Source organism: Xyrauchen texanus, chromosome 37 (genome assembly GCF_025860055.1).
Source record: "Xyrauchen texanus isolate HMW12.3.18 chromosome 37, RBS_HiC_50CHRs, whole genome shotgun sequence".
Lineage (NCBI taxonomy): Eukaryota > Metazoa > Chordata > Actinopteri > Cypriniformes > Catostomidae > Xyrauchen > Xyrauchen texanus.
In genome coordinates, this window is record NC_068312.1 from 24,065,649 (window position 1) to 24,087,601 (window position 21,953).

Below are 21,953 nucleotides of genomic sequence, written 5' to 3' on the forward strand. Positions count from 1 at the left end.
TTAGGCAAACAGTACTGTTCCATTTTAGATTAAATCTCTGATTCTTGATCAAACAGTGTTTTCAATTCAATATATTTGTAATGTAAAAAGCCTGTACAAAAACACACTGAATGAAAATAGTGTTCCAAATACACTGATTGCTATTTAAAAATATAAAAATAAAAGGTTAACATTAAAATAACTTATGATTATTGATTTTGTGCCATATAGGGTGTCAACACTGCTGTGTTTGCAAACTAACTTTGAAAAATTCCAATGATTCAAACTCATAATTAAAATAAAATAGGCAATTTGAAAAAAAAATCTTAAATGGTTGAAAATACGCTTTTCATTGGCACGGCAGTCAATGTACTGTAAATTTGAACATTGAAACAGTTTCTTTACTTTGAGCACATAATAATAGTCTTTAAATTAACTTCCTCTCTATTGGTACAATTTGTTCAATCTCAAAATGTCTCCTCACACTCATCCGTGATGTCTAAATGTTCACAAAGCACATCGTCAGATGCTTTATACAGAAGGGGTAGTACGCATTGTTTTATTACACAACAGATGGTGAAACTCTTCTTCTTTTTTTTACATGATAGAACCTCTTAATGTCATAATGAAACCTTTTAGAATGTAATAATTACCACTATAGTATCTTTTAAGAAAAAAATAGATCAATCAAACAACTAAATACAACAAAAATGTATCAACTGTGAAAACAGAGGATATAACATAATTATGAAAATGTTTATGACTTTGCAATAGAAATAGTGGAATATACTACACTTTCCCATGATTTGATGGAACAGTTTGAAGAACGACCAGTATCTCTTTCACTGTGGATCTGCAAATTGGCATAAAGTTCAGATGGATCCTGGTTGGGCTTGAAGTCCATCACTGAGTAGATGATGCCACTCTGCTCTTCTGGACTCTGCTACAGAATGGTTGTTGGTGTAACAATGTCGTAATGTTGATTCAGAGATGGTAAATAAAACTGAACTGACTTGAGTCAAACAAGTTAATATAGATGTTACATTAAGCACATTTTTAAGGTTAACAATTTTTATTACAGAGTTTCAAAGACTGGTTTAATGCATATGTAGCCAAGTGGAGAAATGTTATGTAATTTAACTTTAGTCATATATTGGACATGGCCCCCTTAAGAACCAGAGTTTTGTGTCACCTGCTTAGCGAAACTCTCTAATGTTAAAAATGTGAGAACATTCATTGGGCAAGAGAGCTCCCAGTTTTGTTCATCGGTTTAAGAATTCTTGGGTAAATATCACATTTTACTCAAAATGCTTATAAATTACATTAAATATGTTCAAACTGAGTGTTTGTTATGGACCATTTTTGAAGGATGCATATGGATTGCGAGTGTGGAGTTTGACCATGTTTTGGTGCACATGCGAGGATTGGGTATGTAAATTTAGAATAAATAAAATCTTATTTAACGATTTATAGCCCAGAGTGTTTTCCAGTTAAGTGAATAAGTGTGTAATGAGGACTGTATTGTTATGAACTGTTATAAAGTATCTGTGTATCTTCTGTTCATTTCATATCCGTTTTGAAATAAAAAAAAAAAAAAAAGGAAAATGAAAAAAAACGTCTCGGGTTACATGTGTAACCCTTGTTCCCTGAAAAAAGCGGAACGAGATGTTGCGCTGCTAAGCGCTACGGGGAACAGCTTTCGCTGTGAGCCGAGCTGAATAATGTGTGGAACACGTCAATGAACATTGACCGGAATTTATAGCCTCGGCTGATGTAATCATTAGATGCACCTGAGGCCAGGCTATAAATGGATACATAACCAGGTGTCGTCAGATACTTCTTTTTGAAGAGCAGTCCTGGGATGTCCCAGTGCGGCAAAGTAGCGCAACATCTCGTTCCGCCTTTTTCAGGGAACAAGGGTTACACATGTAACCCGAGACGTTCCCTTTACAAAAGGCTTCACTACGATGTTGCGCTGCTAAGCGCTACGGGGAACGCAATACCCACGCCGCCGCACTTGGGGCTGTCCGGACCCCTACGGTTGTGCAGTGTACTCACAAAAACACGAGAGGTCTCAGACATGAGCTTGAGATGTCGACTCAAGGGCATAAGAGCCCACAGTAGCAAAGCATCTAACCCACAAAGTTCGATGAATGTGTGCGAAGAGAACCCTATCGCAACACAAACTTGTCATAAAAACTGATGAATGTGAGTGGAGAGGACCAGTCTGCCGCATCACAAACTTGTTCAGGCATGAGCCGAGATGTCGACTCAAGGGCATAAGAGCCCAGAGTAGCAAAGCATCTAACCCATAAAGTTCGATGAATGTGTGCGAAGAGAACCCTATCGCAACACAAACTTGTCATAAAAACTGATGAATGTGAGCGGAGAGGACCAGCCTGCCGCATCACAAACTTGTTTAGGCATGGGCTGAGATGTCGACTCAAGGACATAAGAGTCCGGAGTAGCAAAGCATCTAAACCATAAAATGTGATTAGTGTGTGCGGAGAGTGCCAACCTGCCGCACCACAAAATTGTTCGGTGTCAACTCAAGGGCGTAAGAGCCAAGAGTGGCAAGAACATCCAAACTATAAAAGTTTAATGAATGTGCGCGGAGAGGACCAACCTGCCGCACCACAAACTTGCTGCAGAGGGAGACCTCTAGCCAAGGCTTTAGAGGAGGAGAGCCCTCTGGAAGAGTGCGCCCTAAAACCTACTGGCGAAGCTTGAACGCAGCCTCGTAGGCCCGGGCAGTAAGGTCCCTCACCCAAAGTGACAACCCGGTCACGGCTTCAAAGTGAAGAACTGCTGCCCTGACTTTACGCCACTAGCAAATGCGGTGGACATAATTCTGAAGGGCACAAACTGGACAAAGTCTGAGTAGTCTTTAGCTGCTCCGGCATTACAAACGGCAGGGAGCAGAAGGCTTAGAGAATGACTGGCCAAGGGTCGAGAAAGGCACCTTGGGCAGGTAGTCAGGGTGAGGGTGCAAAGAATGCTCTTGGTCCTACCTGGGGCAACTGAAAACAGGCCGGCAAAAGAGACAGAGCCTGTAGGTACCCAAGTCTCCTTAGAGACGTAATTGCCATATGAAAAACCATCTTGAGAGTCAGAAGTCTACCAAACGCTGACTCTAGAGGTTTTAAAAGGGGGTCTTACCCTATGAAGAGGTCCTAGCAAGGATGCCTCTTAGAGGGCACCCCGCCCACCAAGGCGTGGCAAACCGAAGTGGAAGCCACATAGAACCTGGCAGTGGCGAGGCAAGTGCCCGCTGACAGTTCTTTCCACAGAAAATCCAGAACTGAAGCAAACTGGCAGTTAGCTGGTTCTGTAATTTGAACTTATTAGAAGGAAACGCATGCAGGCGCATTTGTGCCATGTATGCGCCACCACGATCAGCACCCCCGAGGGGGGGGACTGGGTGACTCGGGGAGAAGTAGAGGAGACATTGCGCTATCAACAGAGGCGAAGAGGTCCTCTTCTGCCCTGTAAAATCTACCCAGATCAGTTCCAAGGGAGGGAGCCCTAGCACTTGCAATGGTCTCGATAACTTCAGGAGAAAGCCCTGTGAACCTCAGTTGGTACCCTACAGGGGCCAAGCATGAAAGGTTTCACAATTCGGGCCGGGGATGAATATGCCCCCTGAGCCTGAGAAAGAAGGTCCTACCTGTCGGAATCGCCCAAGGCGAGCCGTCGGGGAGAGATATTAACTCCGAGAACCATATCCTGTTTAGCCAGCGCAGCACCATTAATAGGAGGCAAGACCCTTGCTGGTGAACATTGCCAAGACTCCCGGGAGCAGAGAAACCGGGGAAAGAAACGCATACAGACGCATTCTGGGTCATGTATGTGTTTTAACGTCCAGACCCAAGGAGGCTGGGTGATTTCAGGGAGAAGTAGAGGAGACATTGCACTATTCATTCACTCTTCTGCCCTAAGATCTCACCCAAACTTGTTCCAAGTGGAAAAAGCCCAGCATTTAAAAGGTCTCGATAACCTCAGGAGAGAGCCCTGTGTCCCTCAGTTGGTACCCTTAGGGGCCAAACATGAAAGATTCCACAATATGGGGCAGGGATGAAATATTGCCCTGTGCCTGAGACAGAAGATCCTTCCTGTTCGGCATCGCCAAAGGCGAGCCGTCGAGGGAAGAGATTAGCTCCGAGAACCAAGCCCTGTTCGGCCAGCGCGGTGCTATCAGTAAGAGGCAAAAACCCTTGCTGGTGAACTACTGGGCAACTACTACCTTAGGGTGGAGTTCTTAACTCCCCTGTTGGTATGGACCGTAAATCTGCTCCCATATACGGGCATCCAGGGATATAACTGACCTGAGTGACAGGAGCTTGCCCTGGGCCCTAAGGAGAACCCAATGTGTCAGAAATTCAGCTGAAAGGATGTGGGTCTCCTTGATGATTTATGTAAGAGGCTACCGCTGCATTGTCCACCCGCACCAAGACATGGCAGCCTCAGGAGGAGGTATTTCAGGGCCAGAAATACAGCCATCAACCCGAGACAGAGACTGTGACAACCGAGCTGACGACCCTCTTATCCCCTTAAGCTGGACGACCACTTAAGGCCGCTACCCCGCCCATCAGGGAGGCGTCTGTCATTAGCAGCCTGCGACAACAAGACGCACCTAGAGTGGGACCCAAGGCAGAAAACCGGGGTCTGAACCACATAGAAAGGGAACGAAGCCTGAGGCGCGTAACCCTATTTAGCCTAGGGGTTTTGGCCCTTGGAAGAAATCCCCTGGCTTTTGGCCACAACAAAAACGGTCTCATGAGCAGAAGGTCCAGAGGGATCACTGTGGACGCATTCGCCCTGAGACCTGGAAATCATTGATACTGATAACAGTGCAACCTTGACCTAGCCTGACTTTGCTCAGGGTGATCTAAATGGACTCAATCCTAGCGGGAGACAGTTGTGCCCGCATTGAGATTGAACTCCATACAATGCCCCGATAGACAGTGTTCTGAGTGGGAGAAAGGACGCTTTTCTTGGCGTTGAGCCTCAACCCCAGAGAAACAGATGAGCTAAGACGATGTCCCTGTGCTGAACTGCCAGTTCCTGGAACTGCGCTAGGATCAGCCAGTCGTCTACATAATTCAGAATGCAGATGCCCCAGAGTCGCAAGGAGCCAGCGCTACATCATGCATTGTGAATGTGCGGGTAAAAAGGGCTAGGCTGAGTGAAAGAACCTGACCCTGGAAGACTTCGCCCCCGGAAGTGAACCTCAGGAACTTTCCATGTTGTGGCAGAACTTCTAAATGAAGTATAGAAGTGCGTCATAAGATCGATGGTGACCAGCCAAAGGAGTTGTAGGGCTTGAGACACGACCGTCTTGACAGGCATCATCTTGGACTTGAACACCCACGGGTAGTTCAAGCTTTAAGATCTAAGCCAGATGCCACCCCTCACCCTCCATGGGAAACGGGAAGTATTTAGTGTAATAACCTAACTCTCTCTCTGGAAGGGGAACACATACCATGGCCCCTTTAACCAGGAGATTGGTTTAACCAGGAGATTTAGTGTAATAACCTAACTCTCTCTCTGGAAGGGGAACACATACCATGGCCCCTTTAACCAGGAGATTGAACTACCGGTTCATGGTAGTGGGAACATGCCATTGAAACACGGAAAAGCGGCGAGTGAATTAAATCCTGACGCCCTTATAAGACCCACAGAAAATAATATATCCGGCAGAAGTTCCCACGCTGCCAGGATCTCTGAGATGGGTATTATATTTTAACACTTCCTGTTGAGGGGTTGTCGAGTGTTTCGAGTCTTGAATAAAATGCAGTAACAGCGAAAACACCCAACTGGGAGGAACAGCATAGTGTGCAGAGCAGCATAGTGTGCAGAGCAGCACCAGCCTGACCTGCTGCTTGATAAGCCCTTCCCACTAAAGTGGAGGTTGTCCTACAAGGCTTTGAGGGGAGAGAGGGCTTCTTAAGTGACGATGCCGAGCCCAGCGAGAGATAGCCCGCAAGCGTCTCTTCGACCGGCGGCATCACTGAATACCGCCGTGCCTCAGCACCCACGACAGTCGAATATAATGACGCCGAGGGTATGTGAACACGGGAAGAAAATATATATTTATTTATTTATTTATTTTTTTTAGGGGTTCTCCATGAGCGAAAAAGCTCTTAATGGAGGTTTATCAAAGAAGGGAAGGAACCCATGAGGCGTTCCCTTTCTTAGATTGGAAGATAAAATCTATCCCCTAATTTGGAGCGTTTGGGGGTCTCTTTTTCGCGTGGCCAGACCAATCTGGCAACCGCACGAGTAACAACATCGAGCAATTCCTCCATAGATTTTTTATCGCGGACGGAAAGCTCGGAGGCGGGAAGAGAATAGCGATCCACCTCATGATCCGAGAAGCGTCGAGATCATGTGAAGAAACAGCTGGGTTTGGGGAGAGAGTGAGAGAAAGGGATCAACCCGTCTCTTGCTCCTCAGCCAAAACCATGCAAGAGCCCCACGAACGATCTTCTTTTCGAGAGTGCTGACTCCCGGAAGCAAGCGAGGCGAGCACGACGCACTCTGCCTGTTAAAGCAAATCGCAGAGCTCGCACCCACCCTGCTGCAACGCGAGAGCAGCGTGCTCCCAAACAAACAGTAAAAACTGATGTGTGTCGTCTTCAGCTATGGAGCGAGAAGAGGGGAACACGCACCGTTTGCGGCTTTCAGTCATTCTCTCTTTTTTAGAAATATATATATATAATATTTTCTAAACAGAAGAGAAAAGAGAACAAAGAACAAAGTTCACTGCACACTGTCTAACTGATTCTAACTCCTAACAGAGGAAAGAAAGTTTTGACAGGGTGTGTGAAACACACAGAAACAGAATCGCTCTGAAAAAAGAGTTTCTGACGACACCTGGTGACGTATCCATTTATAGCCTGGCCTCAGGTACATCTAATGATTACATCAGCCAAGGCTATAAATTCCGGTCAATGTTCATTGACGTGTTCCACACATTATTCAGCTCGGCTCACAGCGAAAGCTGTTCCCCGTAGCGCTTAGCAGCGCAACATCGTAGTGAAGCCTTTTATAAAGGGAACAACTTGTCTTTTCATTTAAGTAAAACGGGGTTTTCCCCTTTTTAAAAATGCATTATGCATTTGGAATATTACGTTTGAGAAAAATGACCTTATTACTGATTTTGTAAATTCGATTTTCCAATTATCTCGAACTCTTCTGTAGGCCGTTATTTCCCGAAATGTCCACGGAAGTTTGCGTAAAGGCTAACGAGGATTGACACTTTTAACCTACTTTATATTCTGCTGTTCCTGTGAGGATCATAGATGCTTGAACTTAGTTTTATATGGTGAGGTGGGAAAAGTTAATAATTACCAGAGTTTCTCCCTGATTTTAATGCTGTGTGAATTGGTCATGCCAGTATTATTTACGGACTGCAATTTCACGTGTCAGTAAAGATTATCCCGTAGACTATTTTACCCTCTATAAAATGCCTGGTAAACATAACACCTGGTTATAATCCCATGCAAACTGACATGCTGGTAGTCAAAGCCAGTGAATCTGCTCTGTCCAAACTGTGAACCCTTTAACTTTCATTGTATCTCAAGTTGTTCAAGTGTCAGAAGTGAATGTTGGTCAAGAGAAGACACCAGAAATTGTTAAATGACTTTCACTTCTTAACTGCTATAACTTATTAACTGCTGATAAATCTGGCTGTTGTGTTTGGACTGATGCATGTTTTTCTCAAGTGTGTTATGCTGTTGGGTGTTTATATATATATATATATATATATATATATATATATAAAAAAATTGGTTAAGAGAAAATTACACAAGCACGTAAAATTGTATTTGTTAATAATTTTTTGGTTTTTCATTGCAGTGTGTTTCTTTTACTTTTTAAAATACATTATGGCCCCATCGGTCACAGCCATCAGATAAAAAAAGCTTGAGTTGGTATTTACAACCCACCAATTTATAATCTTGATGATTTCCAGCTAAAATTCACTACAGTCTTTAATTTAAAGAGACTCAGTTTGGCCTCTGCACTTAAGTCTTTAAATACATTGGATATAAATATAATGATATGAAATAAAAATGTGTAAACCATCATCTCAAGGCTCCAAGTTAGTCATTTTTAGCTGTTTTAAAATGGCTGATGTGTCTAAACCATATGGTCATGAGTCAACAGGGAAAGATATAGAATGCAGAAAGAGCTTACCAATGTTGTATTATGAGAACCACAAGATCCTCTTTTATCTGAATGTAAGAAAAGAATCATGCATTATGTTTAGGCTTAGATAGATGCCACCCAGAAATGTAGAGTTTTGTTTTCATTCTGCCCCCACATACCTCTGGATTTGTTCTCTGATTTCTTTAGACGAAACACAACCAGCATGACTGCGATGATGAGAGCAAATGCCAAACCACTGCACACTGCAGCTAGTTTGAAGACCATGCTTTTATTTTCACTGGTTACACATTACAAACAAGAGAGGCTTTTTTTCACTTACAATTAGCATCCCCCTAAATATAGACTTTTTTAGTACAGTAATTTTAGTGTAATAGGGACAGTTGAGCATAATTCTTTCTTACATTTCAATATATGCGTTCCAATTTTTTGTCACTTTACATACAACTGATATCAAGTGCACTTGTTTTGAAGTGTTACTAGCGATTATTAATGTGTCAGAGAGTTTACCTGGGTTCCTCAGAAACAAGGGCCACTGAGGTCAAGACTGTTGGTTTGATGGATGATTTTGGTGCTAAAGGAGCTGGGTTTATTCCACTGAATTCTAAGAAATCTAGAAGACAACAAATATATTATGAATAAGTATTTAATCATTTATTAATTGTTGTAATTATATAATACACCCAGCAAAGTAGTAAGAGAAATGCAAAGTACCAATATTTAGCCTATTGTGATGCATCAAAATGATGGCTCTATCACATCTCAACATTTAATCAATAAATGTAAAAACTTTAATTTAGAAATTGTTTAAAGTCTTACCAGATTTTGTGACTACAACATCTTCATAGGTGTAAGGTAACCCAGAGATACCACATCTGTATTTTCCAGCATCCATCATTCTTGGATTTGTAAATATTACATCAAATGATCCAATGTAATATTCAATGGATATTCTTCCTTGAAACGTGGGAGCAACATATCCATTGCTTCTCATGAAAATGAGACATTCCGACTGAATAAACTTACAGCAAGCTTGTAAGTTATTATTACTGGGGTAAATAAAATATCTTAAAATCATTGCCCTTGATGAGAAATACACAGTGAGTTTCCCCTCTGTTGGATTTATTCCTGAAAAACATTTACATAAAAATAATGCATTTTCTTTTAAAATTGAGATTAGCTAATACACCTTTTTACAACACCTAGGAAATGTGTTATTCTAATGAAATAATTATTATAACAGTTGATTATAAAATAATATTGAAATAATAGAAATACATTTAGGTAGTAGTATTTGCAACGAGTACAGCAGCTCATTGCAAAGTTGTACTAAAAGGTTACAACATAAGCATAACACTATTCAAATATAGCTAATATAGACTACAATTACAGTTTTTAATTAGCATATTTTGTACAATTTAGCCAGTATACATTTAAAAAACAAAGAATGAAGAAATGTTCTTACCATTCTTCAAGAGGAAAACGAGAAAGAAAATCACCTTCATTTTCTTCTTTTACTGTTAAATGTTCTCTAAAGAGCTGGGCTGGCTCTTGTGAACTTTTGATGTTGTCTTCCTATCAAATGAAGGAACAAACTATGAGTGCATGATGAGCAACTGACAGCAATAACAGGAAGGGTGGCCATATTTTGCTGTAAGCTGTTAAAATATTGTTCCTTAAATTTGTTAGGCCTGCCACCCATGAACAGGAATTTCTGAACTTCTAGAACTGCCATTTAAATGCTTTATGACTACAAACACAATGTTACAGATTGAAGACAAAAATAACTGAAAAATGCATTTACAGCAATACAAATTTAATGGAACCCTATAGCAAACTATCACAATGCTTCAAAAGTGGAAACATAATGACAATGCAAAATTTACATTATATGTGTTATCTTAAAAAAAACACAGCTCATGTCGTGACCAGGAAGAAAGGTAGAAAGGTAGCTGAATTGGCAAAAAAAAAAACAAGTACAGCAGCTCATTGCAACCATAGCGGTAATGAGAACAATAAAGATAACTCTAAGACTCCCCAAGAACATGGAACATAGACTCTGCAACCATGGTGCAAATAATGGTAGATACTATTTGCATCCATATTTAAATACTAACATACAGTATATGGTCATCACTGCAGTGTGTTTATTTTGAGTACAACACCTACAAAAAACCCTACCCCCTAAACCTAACCTTAATCTTCCCTTAGAAAAAATAACATTAGATTTAAACCACAAGATTCACCACTGTATTTTATATTAAAATTAACCACAAAATTAACCATGTTTACTACATTACCACCATATTACTGTGGTGACATCATTGTTAATTGCATTAAAACTATGGTTTCTGACAAAAACATACTTCAATATTACCAATACAGTGAGGCAATCTTTATACAAGCGAGTGGCAGAGCCACAGGAGTAAGATGAATGGAACGAGTTCGACAAACACACTCGACTTTCACCACAGCCAATGATGTCACTGGACATCATTTCCATCGAATACATGACAATTACTTGCTTCTGTCACACACAATAGCTTCCCATCATATTTACACACTCTACTAATCAGTTAGGTTTAGATAAGGGGTTTGGGTTAGGGCATTATATTAATAAGCATGTCCTTAATGCCTCCTGCACAGAAATCATGTTTACTTCTGCATTAGACATCCGGGCATATGCTCATGATGAAATCGTACTAATTAATAGGAATGACATCACATGAAATCATACGAAATAGCCATTTTGTAAAATATGTACGAATTTTCATGAGATCGGGTTGGATTGACAGACCCCGCCTCTCGATCAAACTCTTCTCTGCGCTCCCTGACATTCACTGTAACCAAATAATTGCTATAAAATCAATCTTTATATGAATTTGTATTCATTATTTTAAGTAGTATTAAAGGAAATATTAAGAGTGAAACAGGAAATCAGATGGATAAAAAACAAAATAGGTGAGACAAAAAGCAGAATTGCAAGGTTCAGGTTTGCTAGGATGACACCAGGGGCGTTTCTAGGACTTAAGAAGATTTGGGGCTTAGCCCAGCCCCATTAAAGTGGGTGTGGCTTTTGTACATTTTAAAGTGAAATACTTCCATCTGGTGCACTTTGAGAGCAAAATTAAGAGGCTAGTGTTGTGCTCTTGTAAATGATTTTGTGCTCTTAAAGTTGCAGTAGGCAACATTGAAATAAACTGAATTGTGAGAAACAGTGCCCCAAATTTTTTCCCATATACATGATGCTCTTCACCCCCAGCCAGGGTTTAATTGACAGAGCCAAGGCCTGCCTCGCCAAAAGCAACTGGCTAAAATTTGCTGGATTAACACTACCCGACCCACAATTTTCACTCAGAGCTAGATTCTGTGGTGCTAACTAATCTCTCACAGGGCCTCATTTAACATAGACACCATGTCTCTTCCTCATTTGGGATTTGACATCTCTAAAATATTTTTGTATGCTCATTCTGAAAAGCATGGTAAAAACTAGGGATGTCAGTTTCAGCTTTTTATCTTTTAATGTTACCTCAGACTGCTAAAGATAGCAACACTAACGTTAATTTGCATTAATCATCAAAATGTTTTTGGTTTATTATGAGACCGTGGCGGGGCAAATGAGACTGTGGCGGGCCGCCAGATAGTCAATTAATGGGAAACACTGAAGTACATTTGTTCACTGGAAATTTCAATGTGTACCTCAAAAATGGCTAATTTCCTGATATAAAAAAAATTATAATTTTGGTGTAACATTAGTTTACTCTAAGTCAGTCAGTTGCTGGTTACTAGCATATGTGACTAGCACACCCCATGCAGATCATTTATAATAGGGTTCAAAACAGTGCTTTTGAACCCTTATTATAAATTATAAATGATGCAGATCATTTATAATAGGGTTCAAAACAGTGCTACTATTAATGCAAATTTAATACAGTTAAAAAGACACTATTAGCATAACATAAATGTATATAAATAAATATAAATGTTCAACATTCTTTTGAATGTCCATGTACTAAAATAAAACATTTGATGCCATGATTGTACCTTCATTTACAATTACTATTATTTTGAATGGCCATGTAAAATGAAGCATTGTGATAACAATTTTACCTGGTCAGAAAAAGTAGTCCGTTAATTTACCTGATGAACTTTCACCTTTTGCTGACCCTTTATGCATCGCAGAGCTAATGTGTGCTTCTAAATAACTAGCACCTTTATTAGCAACTGACACATAAGTGCAGCTTTACATGTCATACATTCTGCTTCCCACGGATTTCGACCTGGACGAAAGCATGGAAATTATTTGTGCAAATCTTCTGTAAATTTGCACTTTTCTTTGGGAATTGTTTCCACTCAGCTGTCATTTGCTGCTACTGTCAGTGTCAAGCAACTGTTTGATGCCGAACACAACAGCACTTCGCGGAGAGATTGACAGGCAGGAATATAACTATTTGGCCAATAGTTGCTGCAAGCCTCTTATAATCGACCAATTAGTGTGTGAGAAGGCGGGACTTACAAAGAGGGGTTAAAGCAATGCAAATATGCTGATTTATTGTGTCTATTTGAGTCATGCTGCCAAAGATACTGTCAATAGAGCTTAACCCAGAATATTATAATTTTTTAATAAAGTTTATTTAAATTCACATTGTGTCACATTTTGTTCCCTTGAATTGTGTGCAACATCCCAATATACGCATACCTGTAATATTCACATTTTTGGAAAAGCAGTAATACTTGTGTGAGTTTAAATAAAGACGTTATGATATATATATATATATTTTTTTTTATGCACTTTGAGTATGCCTTTCTGTAGCCATCTGTAAAGACAGTGAGCAAACATCTCTGAACAAGCTAAAAAAAAAAAGAGGAAGATTGTTGCATAATGTTAAAAATTAATAGACCTTGTTTTTATAATTCCAGTCATTTTTATTTGTATTACACTTTTCACAACATTGTTTCAAAGCAGCTTCACAGAAAATTATGCTGTAACAGGAAACAGAAAAGTATGGCGTGATGTCTTTAAGTCCTCTCATTGAGTGGTTTATATGAATAATTCACATGAAAATGATACCTTCAAAATTATTACCTTAGGCTTCCAGTGAGCAAGCCAAAGGTGACTATAAGCACTTAATCTAGGAACCTGATCATAAATCATAGTATAAAAATGAACACAAAATATAGTTATTTCAATATACCTTTTATTCACTGATCCTGTCTTATTCATCAACTGCAGTAGGCCATATCAAATTAACAGAGAATTTGGGAGTTAGTCCCGCTTGAACATCGAGCGATGGCTACATATCCAAAAGCTACACACAAACACAATGGCCATTTCATCACCAAGGGCTGGTTACTTCCATCCCTCAAACTTCTTTCTTACATTTACAGTTCTTTTGTTTGATTAGACAAAAATGTGTTGTTTATTGGAACCTCTGCTTATGACCATTGTCGGTTAAATCCTAACAAATCAACTGTTCAAAATCAAATCAAATCAAATGGGACAATTTCTCTACCCAGTCCAGCCCTGAATGTAAGTGAATGGTGATCAGACCTTTGTAGTATCCACTTGCATTGTAAGCACCTACAGAGCTGAGATATTCTTCTAATTTTTTTTTTTTATTTTTGTTCCACTGAAGAAAGAAAATCACATCTGGGATATCATGAGTATGAGAGAATTTTCATTTTTGAGTCAACTATCCCTTTAAAGACAGACAATATGAACAATAGAACACTATAATGAACTTATTCAATTTACATAGCAATGTGCAAGTCTTGATATCTTACAATACTGTAGTTAGAATAGAAAATTGAAGGAAAAACACTTGTAGGGCATTATAATTCTTGGATTTTGGACATACTGTTGAAGAGCACTAGCAAACCTGAATGTGGCTGCCATCAGATATGACCACATGTTCATGTGGGATTAAATGTTGAACTCCATCCTGAAAGATGATGTACTGGACCTGCACAATGGAGGGCAGAAGATCAGATGTAGATAATACTGTCAAACTGTGATCACTTTTGATCAAACAGAGTTCCTTCCTCTGACTGAAGGCCTTGAACATAGAACCTAAACTGATACTGTCCAAAACACATAAAGCAGGCAATGTCACATTTGATGTAGCAACTGATATTCTTGCAAACCTTATGCAGGAACAACAATCTCTCAGAGAATCAGTTGTACCTTAGTCATTTCATTGTCTCTTGTCATAAAGTGCAGTACCGTCTGTCCATCTGCAGGGGTGATCTGTGATAAATATATTGCCACTCCCTGAGAAGTAAAGCAAGACTCATAGTACAAGTGTTTTAACTCACTATTTTGAAATATCTTCACTGAAGGGTCTAAAACATGTATGAGTCAGATGGGGAAGATACACACAAAATGCTTACCCAGACAGTGTCAAGAGAACCACAAGTTCCATGTTTATCTAAGTGTGAAAAGAAAATAATTTGTTATGTTCATTTGGATGGCATTTAAATCAATGGCATTAATGCTAAAAATGCTGCGTTTTTGGCTCTACCTACCTTTGGATTTCTTCCATGTCTTTAGAAGAAACACAACTAGTGTCACTGAGATGATGACAGCAAACACCACAATGCTAAACAGGACAGCTAGCATATGGGACGTTCTCTGGTTATCACTGGTTAAACATCACAAACATGGGTGGCTGAATGTAACAAGCCTCCACGATAAAACAACACCATTAACATAAGACATGTTCTGTGAGCATAATATTACATTACTTTTGAGATGTTTTTTCACTCTACACTTTATAAGTTCAACTTAAATGCACTTTCTTAGACAGGTAAGATATGGAATTGTATAGTGTTTATTTATAAACGATGTGTCACATTTACCTTGGTTTCTCTGTGTTTTTCTCAGAAACAAGGGGTGTTGAGAGACAAGTAGGGGTCCTAATTGTTGGTTTGATGGGTTTTTGTGGGGAAATTACTGGGAAATCTTTAAAGTCTTAGAAGAAAAAATATTTAGTATAATTATTTAATAATGTATCTAATATTGTTATTATATAATAAAACACCAAACTAGTATGAGAAACATATGGCAGATGTAAGACTGACAGTAGACCCTATCGATATGTTTACTTGTTACTTATGACGCATCAAAAAGATCATATACCAAGGATGTTGTTACTTAATAAATGCAAAACTTGCATTTAGAAATGGTCTGAAGTCTTACCGGAAGTTTTTACTTCAGCATCTTCATAGATGTTACTGACCTCTTTGATTCCACATCTGTATCTGCCAGCATCCATTATGCTTGGGTTTCTAAAATTTACAACAAACTCTTGATTGTATAGAGAGATGTATATTCTTCCTCGATACATGGGAGCAACATATCCAGTGCTGTCCACGAGAATGGAACACTCAAACTGATCAAACTTACAGCAAAATTTTTCAGAGATTGTATAATAGGGGTTAAAGTAAAATCTGAAAGTCATTACTGATGACATATGCACAGAGAGTTGTCCTTCTGTTGGATTCATCCCTGAAAAAAGTTGAACATTAATGCATTTTCTCTTAAATGAATATGACTGACATTTTAACATTTTGCTGTTAGTTGACATTAAGGAAATGTAGTAGCCTGGACTAAATATATTTTACCATGAGAAATGTACAATCATTTCATTATTAAATTAAATAATAAGTAACATAAGTGTTTGGTTTTATTTAAAATTAGTAACAATTCTAGTTTACATTTCTGAATTTACATATGGAATTCATCACAAACCCTGACATTCAATCTAATGACAGATTTAACTTCAAACTCCTCTTTATAGGTAAACATCCAAAGAAAAAAGAAACATTCTCACCATTCTCCAAGAAGACAATTAGAAAGAAAAGTCGCTTCATCTTAAAAAGCAAGTTAACTCTTAAAAGTATTTGACAGTCTTCTCGTGTCAAATTGAGGAACTAACTAGTCGGAAGTGAGGTGACATTGTGTTGAGGGCATTCAAAATCTTATTCCTCAGATTTGTTGTTGGAGCTTCTCACTAGAAAATAATTATGCGAATATAGAAACCAATTCAACAACTAAGTTCATCAGTTCTCAACAATCACAGCAGTGTAAATAATAATTTACTATAATTTATTTTTACATGTTATATTATTTTTAAATGTACAATAATATTTTTTTTTTTATTTTTATATTTTATTTATTATTAAAGTGTCTTGCACTTACATGCCCTGCCCTTAGGCATAAAAGACACTAATGACATAAAACAAACATATTACACAGAAATGACCATCATACAAAGCACATAGGAAGACGACCATCATAAAAGATACATCACCATCATTTTCACAATATAAACAAACAAAACAAGACAAGACACCGTCAATTTAGGTCAGGATATAAATTCCTTTGCCTAAGTTTCCATGCCTTTTCCACATATCTAGCTAACCTATAAATTTCATTTTCAAAGAGCCAATTCAACATATTCCCTCCGTCATCCAAAACAAATCAGGCTTATTATGTTGAATTCTCTCAAACATACCCATTCTTAACTCATGATATAAAGGACAAAAAACAAAAAATGCCATTCATCCTCAACAACCATTAAATCACACAAAACACATAATCTATCCTCTTCTGGGACACCTTTATAGCGCCCCACCTCAATCTGCAAGGGCAACACCCCAGCTCTAAGCTGGGCACACAAAGACCTCTGTAATCTAGTTAACCAGCATTTGACATAAGGCTCTGTGGAGTATTCATTTTTAAAGTGAACATAACTTCTCAATTTGGGCTTATTTAACACCTGCCATTGCCATTGCTCTTTGTAAGAATTAAACAAAAACTGCCTGACCTGAGATATATCACATTGTAAAGTATTTTTAAATATATACTGTGCTTTTACTGATGAGAGTATTCCAAGGACCTCCATTGACCAAGGATAATTGTGAGCTTTATCCCAATCAAAAACTTTCCGAGTAAGTCTATCTTCAGGTAATCTTATAAAACGATTCCATAATCGTATTAACTCCACCTTTTGTTTCACCATACAAGGCTCCCAGCCCATATCTCCCTCTAGCGCAGCTCTAGTAGTGAACCTGTGCACTCCAAGGAAACACCTAATGGCCCTGCTCTGCAATCTAGTACATTCAGGAGCATCTTCGAAGCCCCAGACCCCAGCTGCATAAAACAAAATAGATCCCACCATACTGTCAAACAGCTGGGTAAATGTATAACATATTTCTGCATAACCTATTTCTGGGCAAAGCTTCATCCTATTTATAACAGCTCCCAGGGCCCTCCCTGCAGACTCAGACAAAACCTTTCTCCCTTCTGAGAATGTCATATTTTCATGAAAAAGAAAACCAAGATATTTATAAGTTCTGGAATACATAAGCTGTGTTTGTCCAAAAAGGAACTCAAATTCACTGCGTAACACAGATGGTTTCCTAAAATGGACAACTTGTGTTTTATCCCCATTTATAGAAAGTCTCCACTTATTACACCAATCCTTCATAATACCCAACATTCTTTGTAGTTTAGTTTCTTCATCTGCGCAAACAACAATATCATCTGCATATAATAAAATGCTGAGGTTAAAACCATCAATGTCTATACCCAAATTTGCTAACTTTATCTCTTGTGCCAGATCATTCACAAAAAGCGCAAAAAGAGTGGGTGAAAGAACATCTCCCTGCTTAACCCCAAATGGAGTGGGAAACCATCCTGTCCTCATGTCATCAATCTGTACACAGGCCACTGGAGCCTTGTACAGAGCTCTGATGGAATTATACAGGTGACCTGTAATACCAATAGAAAGTAACTTATATTTCAACAAATCTCTATTAACCCAATCAAAAGCTTTTTTAAAGTCAACAAAACAAACAAAAGTACTTTTATTTTCCTGCAACCTTGCTCTAATGACAGATGATAAAACATAAATATGATCAATACATGCTCTGTGTTTTCTAAACCCATTCTGTTCATCCACCAAAATTCCATTAGTTTCAATATATTCACTTAGTCGGTTGTTAAGAATACCAGAAAACACTTTACATGCTGTACTTAGCAAACTTATTCCTCTATAATTCAAAGGTACTCTTGGGTCAGCCTGTGTGGTCTTTGGAATAGGCTTAATGATCGAACTATACCACACCGAGAGACAGTCCCACTCTTAAAACAATATTGGAATAACATGTGGAGAGTATTTAACAGCTTGGGGCATTTAAGAACCTCATTAGAAAGTTCATCCACACCAACAGCTTTATAAGGTAATCTATCAATTACCTTCTGAACTTCTAAGGAAATATCATTGTTTAGCACACTACTAAGATAGGGTGTTACCAACATAACAGATCCAACTTCAATTAAATTTTTCAATTTACATATCTCAGCTAGAAATGTATCATTGAACTGGTTAGAGGTAGAACAAGTGTACAAATCTCTATAATCTTTCTCCCATCTGTCCAATATTTTATTTATCTCGAATACTGACCCCCCACTTTCCGTGACTATTTGAAATGGAATTAATTTATTTCTCTTTGGGCCAAGCTTGTTTATTTCTTTCCAAAAATGCTGTGGATTAGTATTTTGAGAAATATTTATTTCAAAAGCTTTACCTCTCCTATAATGCCTTTTATACATTCTAAGTTTTTTATCAAAATCATATTGACAGGTTTTAAATATACCGTGCAAATTCTTTCTTAAAACAGGCTCCTTGCATTTTAAATATCTTTTCTCTGCCACACGAAGATTTGACCAAATATTATGTAATTCATTATTCCAAAACGGTTGTTTAATTCGATACCATTTCTTGTGGGCCCGTTTTCCATGCAGTTTTAACCCATATTGACTCATTTCCCCATACAAAACCCCACAGAAAAGTTCATAACAACAATCAACATTATCCTGTGCTTCCCTGCCCTTGTCTAATTGTACTATAACATTTTTTAAAGCTTCATCAAAAGTTTCAGAAGAAAAAAAATTGTCCTTGATGTTTCTTATTGGTAGTTTACAAGGTGATATAATATCAGCACTATTTATAAACATCTCTGCTGTTTGAAAACTTAAATAAAGCATAGAATGATCAGGGGGTCTACTCTTCTCATCTATTAACCCTTGCGACCCAGTTCTTTCCAATAATTCAAATGGAGTGAATACTTTAAATTCACTACATGTTCTTAAATCTTCATGTCTCGTCACAATATAATCAACTACCGCCTTACCCCTAACAGAAATAGATGTGAAATTATCATACTCCGGGTTTATTCTTCCATTAACCACACAGCATTTCGACTCTAAGGAAATCAATCAAACTTTCCCCATATTTGTTCAAGCCCGAGTCCAACACCACTCTAGGACTAATATCATCCTCATCGACATAGTCTTTGTGGTGCGCAACACGACTATTCAGATCCCCACAAATATAAACAGAATCAGCCTCAACCATAAAAATCAAAGACAATAAGTGTGCTGAAAAAAGGTCAGCATTACGGCCCCATGTCGAAGTTTCAGGAGACAAATAACATGAGATCAAAATAAATGAGTATTGTGAGCTCGTGTGCTCAAACCGCAAACACAGAATTCCATCATAAGTCTTGTCCTCAATCGTTACAGAAAAATTGTCCAAAATCGTTTTTTTGATAAATACAACCACACCCCCGGAGGCTTTGACAGCTCTTTTATGAGCCACACGACTATGTCCAATCCAACTGTATCCATGAAGCTCAGGTATAAGAGCGGATAAATGAGTCTCATTTAATGAAATAATTCCTGGATCAAACGAAAGTAGCAGTTGCGCTCTTAACTTACTATTTGCAAGCGTCCATCCATTAACGTTCCAATGAACTAAAGCAATATAATCCGTATTTACAGGCTGGGCATGACGTTTTCAATCCGAAGACTGTGGTGTCGATCCCACCGTGCCCCTGGCTTGACCACGCTTTACTAGCCGTCCATTGTTGGCCAAATAGTAATCTTTAGCAGCTGGGATCTCTCTAAGCAAAGTCCTAAGATTGAATTCCATGAGACGCTCAGCGTGTGATTTCGCTGACGAAACATACACCCTTCGGTAGCTTTCGTTGTCCTTAAGTTTAAACCGCCGCCGAAGCACCGCCACCTTCTCCGGCGTTGTCTCGAGTTCCACTCTGATGAGTCCGGGATTTCGCCCTCGCGCCCTCATGCGCTACACGGCCACAATTTTTGGCACCGGCTCACAGCCCAGTTCCTCACCCAGCAGAGTTTTTACTTTGGCCTCAACATCTTCTCCCTCCGCTTGCGACAGTCCCATAATTACCAACGACACGTCAGGATCAAACTGCTTGCCCTTAGCTTTTTTCTCATGCATTTTAGTTTCCATCTGATCCATTCTGGAACAGAGAATTCCCACTTCCAGATCCAACGCGTGTTGTATCTCCTTAATTGCTTTAGCCACCTCGCGCTTGAATACTTCTTTACTCTCACTAATAAGTTTTTCCATGGACTCACGTAGACTTTCCATTTTATCATTCATTTGTTTTTCAATTGTAGTCTGCATAGTGTCCATTTTTGCGCTGAGCGCACGTAGTTCATTCATTAAAGCCGCGTGGTCGCTATCGGCGTCTTTCTTACGGTGTCTAGTACCATCAGCCATCTTTACATCTTTCTGATAACTCTTTATTAAAAAGAGGCTGCTTTGCAATTAGTTTTTTGCTGATTACACACATGCTCAACGTCAGGCCACAATTTCTTCACATGCTGAATTCACAGTGCAAATGTAACCGCAGCCAGCTGGTACGTGATAGCTGTGCATTGTGTAAACCTCACTCTCCTGGCCACATCACACACATTTCAACTCAACTGAATTTGAACTGCTTCAGTGAGATAACTACAGCACTCTTAAAAAATGATTTTCCAAATGATTTCTTCTGTTTTTGTGTATATCTCATACAAATGTATTAAAAAAATTCGAACTAAATCTAACATAAAACCAAGCCAATCTGAGTAAACACAAAATACAGTTTTTAAATGATGTCATTTATTGAAGCATTTTTTTTTATAAAATTTTATTTATTGAATGCATTCATAATGGGGGGTTCAGCTGGACTAACCCAGGACTGATTACGGCAAGCCCTGTTCAATCAAATCAACACCAAAAGTAACCAGTTTTTGAGCAGCATGAAGTTGGTTAAAAGAACTCAGAAAGTAATACACTATGCCAAGGTGGATATAAATTCTAGAAATTATGAGGTGAAAAAGGTGATTGAAATACATCAGTCTGGGAAGGGTTACAAAGATATTTCAAAGGCTCTGGAACTCCACACTCACAAAATAAATAAATTGTTGGTCTAACCTATTTTAATTATCACACACATTTCAACACAACTGAATTTGAACTGCTTCAGTGAGATGTAGCATAAAGTTATTGCTTTTGAGTTAACTGAACAGTTTAATTTACTTCAAATCATCTTGTCTTTTATTAAAAAAAATTCAGGAAATTCTTTGCCACCCAATTTACATGAAAAACTCAGCTAAATAAAAAAAAAAAAAAAATATATATGTATAAAAATAAAATAATACTAAAATAATAGACAAAAAAATAAATACATATATATAAAAAAATACATATTAATATAAGACTCTGACCAAAAAATGATGATCCATGTAATTGTCTCGGTAACTGCCGTAACCTCTGTTCCCTGATGGAGGGAACGAGACGCTGCGTCGATGTAGTGACACTAGGGTCACTCTTGGGAGCCCCAAAACACCTTCAAATCTTTGAGAAAAGGCCAATGGGAATTGGCGAGTGGAATTTGCATGCCACTCGCCCAGGCATACGGGTATTAAACGGAGC

General features: G+C 38.7%; 1 protein-coding gene across 3 annotated transcripts; it reads right to left on the reverse strand.

Annotated features, from left to right (window-relative positions):
• Positions 1 to 736: 736 nt before the first annotated feature.
• Positions 737 to 15,510, reverse strand: LOC127631342 (uncharacterized). 3 transcript variants are annotated; one of them, XM_052109453.1, is made up of 12 exons: positions 15,347 to 15,510; positions 15,007 to 15,118; positions 14,674 to 14,789; positions 14,539 to 14,576; positions 14,333 to 14,419; positions 14,028 to 14,229; positions 9,614 to 9,723; positions 8,968 to 9,276; positions 8,659 to 8,761; positions 8,310 to 8,428; positions 8,179 to 8,216; positions 737 to 922 (listed from the first exon to the last, which is right to left on the reverse strand). In XM_052109453.1, the coding sequence occupies exons 7-12, from the start codon at positions 9,651 to 9,653 to the stop codon at positions 737 to 739; spliced, it is 795 nt and encodes a 264-aa protein (XP_051965413.1). In that variant the 5' UTR covers positions 9,654 to 9,723; positions 14,028 to 14,229; positions 14,333 to 14,419; positions 14,539 to 14,576; positions 14,674 to 14,789; positions 15,007 to 15,118; positions 15,347 to 15,510. The 3 variants fall into 3 exon arrangements, with proteins under 3 accessions (XP_051965413.1, XP_051965414.1, XP_051965415.1); XM_052109454.1 differs by lacking the exons at positions 14,028 to 14,229; positions 14,333 to 14,419; positions 14,539 to 14,576; ... (1 more) ...; positions 15,007 to 15,118; positions 15,347 to 15,510 and having other exon boundaries at positions 9,614 to 9,752; XM_052109455.1 differs by lacking the exons at positions 737 to 922; positions 8,179 to 8,216; positions 8,310 to 8,428; ... (1 more) ...; positions 8,968 to 9,276; positions 9,614 to 9,723 and having other exon boundaries at positions 13,148 to 14,111.
• Positions 15,511 to 21,953: the final 6,443 nt, after the last annotated feature.

Excerpts from the sequence above, each read along its gene's own strand:
- LOC127631342 (XM_052109453.1), bottom strand. The coding sequence starts at position 9,653 with ATGAAGGTGATTTTCTTTCTCGTTTTCCTCTTGAAGAATG. Across the intron at positions 8,762-8,967 it reads TGTTGTAGTCACAAAATCTG|ATTTCTTAGAATTCAGTGGA; the intron begins GTAAGACTTTAA and ends GTTGTCTTCTAG. Across the intron at positions 923-8,178 it reads GTTCTCATAATACAACATTG|CAGAGTCCAGAAGAGCAGAG; the intron begins GTAAGCTCTTTC and ends ACCATTCTGTAG.